The following is an 11,177-nucleotide window of genomic DNA, read 5'->3' on the forward strand; positions in this document are numbered from 1 at the left end:
TCTTAGCTATGTGATCCCCACTCAGACAAACCATGTGTTTTGATCTTAGCTATGTGATCCCCACTCAGACAAACCATGTGTTTTGATCTTAGCTATGTGATCCCCACTCAGACAAACCATGTGTTTTGATCTATATATATATATATACACACACACACTACCATACCCCGTTCATATATATATGTATGTATGTATGTATGTATGTATGTATGTATGTATGTATGTATGTATGTATGTATGTATGTATGTATGTATGTATGTATGTATGTATGTATGTGTGTATGTGTGTGTGTATGTACAGTGCCTTGCAAAAGTATTCATCCCCCTTGGCATTTTTCCTGTTATGTTGCATTACAACCTGTAATTTAAATAGATTTTTATTTGGATTTCATGTAATGGACATAGTCCAAATTGGTGAAGTGAAATGAAAAAAATAACTTGTTTCAAAACATTATACAAAAAAAAAAAACTGAAAAGTGGTGCGTTCATATGTATTCACCACTTTGCTATGAAGTGTCACGACTTCCGCCGAAGTTGGCCCCTCTCCTTGTTCGGGCGGCGTTCGGTGTTCGACGTCACCGGTCTTCTAGCCATCGCCAATCCACCTTTCATTTTCCATTTGTTTTGTCTTCCCACACACCTGGTTTGAATTCCATCATTACATGTTGTGTATTTAACCCTCTGTTCCCCCCATGTCCTTGTCCGGAATTGTTTATTGTAGTGCTTGTGCACGTTATGCTGGTGTGTACCGGGTTTTGTTACCCATTGAATTATTGTTCTGTTTACGGTGGTTTTGTTTATTAAGCTGCGCAGTTGTACATCAGTTTTTGCTCTCCTGCGCCTGACTTCTCTGCCGCCAGTACGCACCCCCTACATGAAGCCCCTAAATAAGATCTGGTGCAACCAATTACCTCCAGAAGTCACATAATTAGTTAAATAAAGTCCACCTGTTTGCAATCTAAGAGTCACATTATCTGTCACATGATCTCAGTATATATACACCTGTTCTGAAAGGCCCCAGAGTCTGCAACACCAGTAAGCATGGGGCACCACCAAGCAAGCGGCACCATGAAGACCAAGGAGCTCTCCAAACAGGCCAGGGACAAAGTTGTGGAGAAGTACAGATCAGGTTTGGGTTATAAAAAATATCAGAAACTTTGAACATCCCACGGAGCACCATTAAATCCATAATTAAAAATGGAAAGAATATTGCACCACAACAAACCTGCCAAGAGAGGGCCGCCCACCAAAACTCACGGACCAGGCAAGGAGGGCATTAACCAGAGAGGCAACAAAGAGACCAAAGATAACCCTGAAGGAACTGCAACGCTCCACAGTGGAGATTGGAGTATCTGTCCATAGGACCACTTTAAGCCGTGCACTCCACAGAGCTGGGCTTTACGGAAGAGTGGCCAGAAAAAAAACTGTGCTTAACTTCTTGAGGGCAGGGGGTAGCATTTTCACTTTCGGAAAAATAGCATGCCAAAATTCAACTCCTTGCTACTCATCCCCAGAATATAAGATATGCATATTATTATAGTAGATTTGGATAGAAAACACTCTGATGTTTCTAAAACTGTTTGAATCATGTCTGTGAGAATAACAGAACTTATGTAGCAGGCAAAACCCTGAGGACAAACCATTCAGAATTTGTATTTTTTTGATGTCACTGTCTTTTCAATGAGTTTTCTTAGAGACACCAGATTTCTAATGGACTTGCTTGCAGTTCCTACCGCTTCCACTGGATGTCACCAGTCCTTGGAAATCGGTTGAGGTTATTCCTTTGTGTAGTGAAGAAGTAGGACTATCGTAAATGAGGGTCACATGAAGTAAATTTTTTGAGAGAGTCACGTTACGAAAAGTTGCGTCAGTTTGTTTTCTTTTTGTATTGAACACAGATCATCCCGTCTTCAAATTGATCGATTATTAACGTTTAAAAATACCTAACGTTGTATTACAAAAGTAGTTTGAAATGTTTTGGTAAAGTTTACATGTAACTTTTGATATATTTTGTAGGGACTTGGCGAAAGTTGGAAGCTGTGTTTTTCTGGATGAAACGGTCCAAATAAATTGACATTTTGGATATATATCAACGGAATTAATCTAACAAAAGGACCATTTGTGATGTTTATGGGACATATTGGAGTGCCAACAAAAGAATTTCGTCAAAGGTAAGGCATGATTTATATTTTATTTCTGCGTTTTGTGTCGTGCTTGCAGTGTTGAATTATGCTACTCTCTTTGTTTACTGTTGTGCTATCATCAGATAATAGCATCTTATGCTTTCGCCGAAAAGCCTTTTTGAAATCTGACATGTTGGCTGGATTCACAACGAGTGTAGCTTTAATTTGGTATCTTACATGTGTGATTTAATGAAAGTTTGATTTTTATATCATGTTATTTGAATATGGCGCGCTGTATTTTCCCTGGCTATTGGCCGGACGTTTGCGTCCCACCTGCCCCAGAGAAGTTAAAGAAAAAAATAAGCAAACACGTTTGGTGTTCACCAAAAGGCATGTGGGAGTCTCCCCAAACATATGGAAGAAGGTATTCTGGTCAGATGAGACTAAAATGTAGCTTTTTGACCATCAAGGAAAACACAATTTCTGGCGCAAACCCAACACCTCATCACCCCGAGAACACCATCCCCACAGTGGTGTTAGCATCATACTGTGGGGATGTTTTTCATCGGCAGGGACTGGGAAACTGGTCAGAACTGAAGGATTGATTGATGGCGCTAAATACAGGAAAATTCTTGAGGGAAACCTGTTTCAGTCTTCCAGAAATTTGAGACTGAGACGGAGGTTCACCTTCTAGCAGGACAATGACCCTAAGCATAGCGCTAAAGCAACACTCAAGTGGTTTAATGGGAAACATTTAAATGTCTTTGAATGGCATAGTCAATGCCCAGACCTCAATCCAATTGAGAATCTGTGGTATGACTTAAAGATTGCTGTACACCAGCGGAACCCATCCAACTTGAAGGAGCTGGAGCAGTTTTGCCTTGAAGAATGGCCAAAATCCCAGTGGCTAGATGTGCCAAGCTTATAGACACATAAGAGACTTACATCTATAATTTCTGCAAAAGGTGGCTCTACAAAGTATTGCCTTTGGGGGGGTGAATAGTTATGCACGCTCAAGTTTTCATTTTTTGGGGGGGGGTCTTATTTCTTGTTTGTTTCATAATACAAAATATTTTGCATCTTCAAGTGGTAGGCATGTTGTGTAAATCAAATGATACAAACCTCCCAAAAAAATCTATTTTAATTCCAGGTTGTAAGGCAACAAAATAGGAAAAATGCCAAGGGGGGTGAATACTTTCGCAAGCCACTGTATGTATGTGTCTCTGTGTACAAAACTTACGTCTTGTGGGACCTGGATGTAGGCGAAGGTGTACTCAGTGGCTTGTGCAGCCAGGGTCCGAGTGCTGAAGGCCGGGGGAATGACAGCCAGGCGCGTGGACGGTACGATCTCTCTCTGTGGAGGTAGAGAGAGAGAAGTAGAGAGGTAGAGAGAGGTAGAGAGAGAGAGGTAGAGAGAGAGAGGTAGAGAGAGAGAGGTAGAGAGAGAGAGGTAGAGAGAGAGAGGTAGAGAGAGAGGTAGAGAGAGAGAGGTAGAGAGAGAGAGGTAGAGAGAGAGAGGTAGAGAGAGAGGTAGAGAGAGAGGTAGAGGTAGAGAGAGAGAGGTAGAGAGAGAGACATGTTTTAACAGGCCTTTATTGCACCATGCAGAGCTTGGATGTGATGCGTCCTCAACAGAATCAAAGAGCGCAACACAGAAACACTGTTTCACCTCAATTAGAGCTTCTTTCATCCACAAAACAAAGACCTCCCTTAACTACTACATTGACCACTGCTGTAAGCCCAAATATTCAAAGACTGGGTCTGAAAGAGGAGAGAGATATGGAGGGATATCAACAAAGAGAGAGAAAGAGAGAGAGAGATGTAGAGAGAGAGATATCAATAGAGAGAGAGATATGGAGGGATATCAACAAAGAGAGAGAAAGAGATGTAGAGAGAGAGAGATATCAATAGAGAGAGAGATATGGAGGGATATCAACAAAGAGAGAGAAAGAGAGAGATATCAATAAAGAGAGAGAGATATGGAGGGATATCAACAAAGAGAGAGACAGAGAGAGATATGGAGGGTTATTGAGAAAGAGAGACAGAGAGAGATATGGAGGGATATCAACAAAGAGAGAGACAGAGAGAGAGATATGGAGGGATATCAACAAAGAGAGAGACAGAGAGAGATATGGAGGGTTATTGAGAAAGAGAGAGACAGAGAGAGATATGGAGGGATATCAACAAAGAGAGAGACAGAGAGAGAGATATGGAGGGATATCAACAAAAAGAGAGACAGAGAGAGAGATATGGAGGGATATCAACAAAGAGAGAGACAGAGAGAGAGATATGGAGGGATATCAACAAAGAGAGAGACAGAGAGAGATATGGAGGGATATCAACAAAGAGAGAGACAGAGAGAGAGATATGGAGGGATATCAACAAAGAGAGAGACAGAGAGAGATATGGAGGGTTATTGAGAAAGAGAGAGACAGAGAGAGATATGGAGGGATATCAACAAAGAGAGAGACAGAGAGAGAGATATGGAGGGATATCAACAAAAAGAGAGACAGAGAGAGAGATATGGAGGGATATCAACAAAGAGAGAGACAGAGAGAGAGATATGGAGGGATATCAACAAAGAGAGAGACAGAGAGAGATATGGTGGGTTATTGAGAAAGAGAGAGACAGAGAGAGATATGGAGGGATATCAACAAAGAGAGAGACAGAGAGAGAGATATGGAGGGTTATCAACAAAGAGAGAGAGAGAGAGAGAGATATGGAGGGATATCAACAAAGAGAGAGACAGAGAGAGAGATATGGAGGGGTATTGAGAAAGAGAGAGACAGAGAGAGATATGGAGGGATATCAACAAAGAGAGAGACAGAGAGAGAGATATGGAGGGATATCAACAAAGAGAGAGACAGAGAGAGATATGGAGGGTTATTGAGAAAGAGAGAGACAGAGAGAGATATGGAGGGATATCAACAAAGAGAGAGACAGAGAGAGAGATATGGAGGGATATCAACAAAGAGAGAGACAGAGAGAGATATGGAGGGATATCAACAAAGAGAGAGACAGAGAGAGATATGGTGGGTTATTGAGAAAGAGAGAGACAGAGAGAGATATGGAGGGATATCAACAAAGAGAGAGACAGAGAGAGAGATATGGAGGGTTATCAACAAAGAGAGAGAGAGAGAGAGAGATATGGAGGGATATCAACAAAGAGAGAGACAGAGAGAGATATGGAGGGGTATTGAGAAAGAGAGAGACAGAGAGAGAGATATGGAGGGGTATTGAGAAAGAGAGAGACAGAGAGAGATATGGAGGGATATCAACAAAGAGAGAGACAGAGAGAGAGATATGGAGGGGTATTGAGAAAGAGAGAGATAGAGAGAGATATGGAGGGATATCAACAAAGAGAGAGACAGAGAGAGAGATATGGAGGGATATCAACAAAGAGAGAGACAGAGAGAGAGATATGGAGGGATATCAACAAAGAGAGAGACAGAGAGAGATATGGAGGGATATCAACAAAGAGAGAGACAGAGAGAGAGATATGGAGGGATATCAACAAAGAGAGAGACAGAGAGAGAGATATGGAGGGATATCAACAAAGAGAGAGACAGAGAGAGATATGGAGGGATATCAACAAAGAGAGAGACAGAGAGAGAGATATGGAGGGATATCAACAAAGAGAGAGACAGAGAGAGAGATATGGAGGGATATCAACAAAGAGAGAGACAGAGAGAGATATGGAGGGATATCAACAAAGAGAGAGACAGAGAGAGATATGGAGGGATATCAACAAAGAGAGAGAAAGAGAGATATGGAGGGGTATTGAGAAAGAGATGGAGAAAGGGAGAGCCAGTTTAACTGAAGTCTCTTAGACCAGGGGTTCTCAAACTGGGTCCTGGGGCCCCCCCTGGGAGCATGTTGTGGTTTTTGCCCTAGCACTACACAGCTGTTTCAAATGATCCCAGCATGATGATAAGAAGGTTATCTGAATCAGCTGTGTAGTGTTGGGCAAAAAACTAAATGTGCACCGACTTAGAGGGCTAACTCACGATCCTCTCTCTGCTCAGCAGAGCCCTGATATAATAGCTAGAGATAACCAGTCGCTTCCACAAACTTCCTATCTAACGACAACAACAGCAGTGTCAACACAAACTTCCACAAACCTCCTATCTGATAACAGCAGTGTCAAGACACTCAGGCAGGCAGTCTACTTTTGTCATTTTGCTCCAAAAACCAAGATGACGCAGCCACAAAACAACTGTAGACCAAAAGATTGAAGAACCCCACCTCAATCCATTCCTTTTTATTTAGTTTCAATTGGAATGTTGGTTAAAAGGTGCATGTTCCAGGCACAGAGGGACACAGAGTACCATGGGAAACTCAGAGGAGGGCTGGGACACAGAGTACCATGGGAAACTCAGAGGAGGGCTGGGACACAGAGTACCATGGGAAACTCAGAGGAGGGCTGGGACACAGAGTACCATGGGAAACTCAGAGGAGGGCTGGGACAGAGGGAGAGAGAGAGGGGAGACCTTGAGGGAATGACCTCTATGTTTCTCTTTCTCTCCACACACACACACACACACACACACACACACACACACACACACACACACACACACACACACACACACACACACACACACACACACACACACACACACACACACACACACACACACACACAGGATTTAGGTCACACACAGAATGAGTGGGTAGTAGAAACGTGAGTTTGGAGTGAGGTAGGTGGACGTGAGGCACCTTGAGACAGACGCACGCAGACACACACACACAAACAGACACACACAGACAGACACACAAACAGACACGCACAGACAGACACACACTGGGCCCGTGGAATTAATATGGGACACCACTGGAGAGTAGAGGACATGTATAAGCCTTAATGACCCATGGTTTAACAGGTGAATGTTTGGACTGCCCACACAAAGACATAATATTAATGACAGGAAAAATGGGAGATTTATTTAAGCCATATAGTTTGATAGCACAGTAAATGTGGAAATTAAGATCAAATACGATGTGTTCTATGGTTATATGCAAATGACCGGGCAGTAATTTAGGCCGGACGATTTGATTAGGATGGAAAGACACGTTGAAGATCTGCAGTGTGATATTTTAATAGAATATTATTGATGTAAAAAGATAGACGAGAATAATAACTGAGTGAGATGGAAAGAGAGAGAAAGAGATGGAGACAACATTAAAATGTGAGAACGAGAAAGAGAAATAGGGACTTATATAAAAGGAGATTGAGCAAAATGAGAGACAGACAAGAGAGAGGAAAGAAATGGAGGTAGAGAACGCGATAGAGAGAGTTAGAGAAAGCGATAGAGAGGCTAGAGGGACAGACAAGAGAGAGGAAAGAAATGGAGGTAGAGAAAGCGATAGAGAGGCTAGAGGGACAGACAAGAGAGAGGAAAGAAATGGAGGTAGAGAACGCGATAGAGAGAGGTAGAGAAAGCGATAGAGAGGCTAGAGGGACAGACAAGAGAGAGGAAAGAAATGGAGGTAGAGAACGCGATAGAGAGGCTAGAGGGACAGACAAGAGAGAGGAAAGAAATGGAGGTAGAGAACGCGATAGAGAGAGGTAGAGAAAGCGATAGAGAGGCTAGAGGGACAGACAAGAGAGAGGAAAGAAATGGAGGTAGAGAAAGCGATAGAGAGGCTAGAGGGACAGACAAGAGAGAGGAAAGAAATGGAGGTAGAGAACGCGATAGAGAGGCTAGAGGGACAGACAAGAGAGAGGAAAGAAATGGAGGTAGAGAACGCGATAGAGAGGCTAGAGGGACAGACAAGAGAGAGGAAAGAAATGGAGGTAGAGAACGCGATAGAGAGAGTTAGAGAAAGCGATAGAGAGGCTAGAGGGACAGACAAGAGAGAGGAAAGAAATGGAGGTAGAGAACGCGATAGAGAGGCTAGAGGGACAGACAAGAGAGAGGAAAGAAATGGAGGTAGAGAACGCGATAGAGAGGCTAGAGGGACAGACAAGAGAGAGGAAAGAAATGGAGGTAGAGAACGCGATAGAGAGGCTAGAGGGACAGACAAGAGAGAGGAAAGAAATGGAGGTAGAGAACGCGATAGAGAGGCTAGAGGGACAGACAAGAGAGAGGAAAGAAATGGAGGTAGAGAACGCGATAGAGAGGCTAGAGGGACAGACAAGAGAGAGGAAAGAAATGGAGGTAGAGAACGCGATAGAGAGGCTAGAGGGACAGACAAGAGAGAGGAAAGAAATGGAGGTAGAGAACGCGATAGAGAGAGGTAGAGAAAGCGATAGAGAGGCTAGAGGGACAGACAAGAGAGAGGAAAGAAATGGAGGTAGAGAACGCGATAGAGAGAGTTAGAGAAAGCGATAGAGGCTAGAGGGACAGACGAGAGAGGAGAGCCAGAGAGATTAAAACATAGATGAAGAGAGATATAGAAAGAAAGAGAGGGAGAAAGGGAGAGAGAGAAAGCCCTCCATAGTAGCAGCTTCCCAGTTGTTGTGGGGGCTCCCAGCCAGCTCAGAGAGAGAATCACACTTCCAGCAACATGCCAGGACGCATCGCGTCTGCCATACTCAGCCCTGGGCGCCCGCTATGAGGTCACCGGCCTGACGCACACAAAAGCACCGCACTGCACCATGGGTAATCTCCCATGGGGGGAGGGTCGGCTGGATGGGCCACTTTGTGGCGGTGGTACGACACAGATGTGCAGAGATGCGCGCACACACACACACACACACAGTGCTTTCGTCATCCAGAGAATATAGAAAGAAAGAAAAGGCCTGCAGAGCCATTTCCCAGACTAACAGCTCAGATAGGGATTATATTACTGGGAATATGGAGCTCGGAAGACAGAAACAACAAAGCCTCAACTACATAGGACATGATTGATGCCCTGCTTGATGGCGCTGTACGGCTAAAGTTATTTTGATTCTGGGAAAGTGATTCAAGTGAATGGCATTCAGCCACAGAGTTGGCCACAGTTGGCCATTAACTAGGCTGGTGCTCGATGCTAACCTGATAGAGCATCATCTGAGCCAGAGGAGACATAGGACCATCCTTCAAAAGACAACTGATAGTTCTTTAATGATGGCTACTTACCACTACACTTGTCGTTGTCGAGCTGAAGTCAGCTCCAAATGCATGTGGACCCACACACACATGGACGGGGACACACACACATGGACGGGAACACACACACATGGACGGGAACACACACACATGAACGGGAACACACACACATGAACGGGAACACACACACATGGACGGGAACACACACACATGGACGGGAACACACACACATGGACGGGAACACACACACATGGACGGGAACACACACACATGGACGGGAACACACACACATGGACGGGAACACACACACATGGACGGGAACACACACACATGGACGGGAACACACACACATGGACGGGAACACACACACATGAACGGGAACACACACACATGAACGGGAACACACACACGGACGGGAAAACACACACGGACGGGAACACACACACACGGACGGGAACACACACACACGAACGGGAACACACACACACGGACGGGAACACACACACGGACGGGAACACACACACGGACGGGAACACACACACATGAACGGGAACACACACACATGGACGGGAACACACACACATGGACGGGAACACACACACACATGAACGGGAACACACACACATGAACGGACACACACACACATGGACGGACACACACACACATGGACGGACACACACACACACACACATGGACGGACACACACACACACACATGGACGGACACACACACACACACACACATGGACGGACACACACACACACACACACACACACATGGATGGACACACACACACACACACACACACACACACACACACACACACACATGGACGGACACACACACACACACACATGGACGGACACACACACACACACACACACATGGACGGACACACACACACACATGGACGCACACACACACACACACACACACACACATGGACGGACACACACACACACACACACACACATGGACGGACACACACACACACACACACACACACACATGGACGGACACACACACACACACACACATGAACGGACACACACACACACACACACATGAACGGACACACACACACACACATGAACGGACACACACACACACACATGAACGGACACACACACACACACACACATGAACGGACACACACACACACACGAACGGACACACACACACACACATGAACGGACACACACACACACACATGAACGGACACACACACACACACACACATGAACGGACACACACACACACACACACATGAACGGACACACACACACACACACACACATGAACGGACACACACACACACATGAACGGACACACACACACACATGAACGGGACACACACACACACATGAACGGGGACACACACACACACATGAACGGGGACACACACACACATGAACGGGGACACACACACACACACATGAACGGGGACACACACACACACACATGAACGGGGACACACACACACACACATGAACGGGGACACACACACACACACATGAACGGGGACACACACACATGAACGGGGACACACACACACACATGAACGGGGACACACACACACACATGAACGGGGACACACACACACACATGAACGGGGACACACACACACACATGAACGGGGACACACACACACACATGAACGGGGACACACACACACACATGAACGGGGACACACACACACACATGAACGGGGACACACACACACACATGAACGGGGACACACACACACACATGAACGGGGACACACACACACACATGAACGGGGACACACACACACACATGAACGGGGACACACACACACACATGAACGGGGACACACACACACACATGAACGGGGACACACACACACATGAACGGGGACACACACATGAACGGGGACACACACACACACACATGAACGGGGACACACACACACACATGAACGGGGACACACACACATGAACAGGGACACATACACATGAACACACACACATAAACAGAGACACACACGGTCACACACACA

At 45.2% G+C, this 11,177-nt stretch overlaps 1 protein-coding gene across 1 annotated transcript in view; it reads right to left on the bottom strand.

Moving 5' to 3' along the window:
* snd1 (staphylococcal nuclease and tudor domain containing 1) overlaps window positions 1-11,177 on the bottom strand; it is a 312,352-nt gene that overhangs the window by 39,426 nt on the left and 261,749 nt on the right. The window contains exon 21 of the mRNA XM_038996705.1: window positions 3,364-3,477. Within this exon, the coding sequence (XP_038852633.1) occupies window positions 3,364-3,477 (114 nt within the window). The remainder of the gene's footprint in view (window positions 1-3,363; window positions 3,478-11,177) is intronic.

The sequence above is a fragment of the Salvelinus namaycush genome, chromosome 6 (genome assembly GCF_016432855.1).
Source record: "Salvelinus namaycush isolate Seneca chromosome 6, SaNama_1.0, whole genome shotgun sequence".
Taxonomy (NCBI): Eukaryota; Metazoa; Chordata; class Actinopteri; order Salmoniformes; family Salmonidae; genus Salvelinus; species Salvelinus namaycush.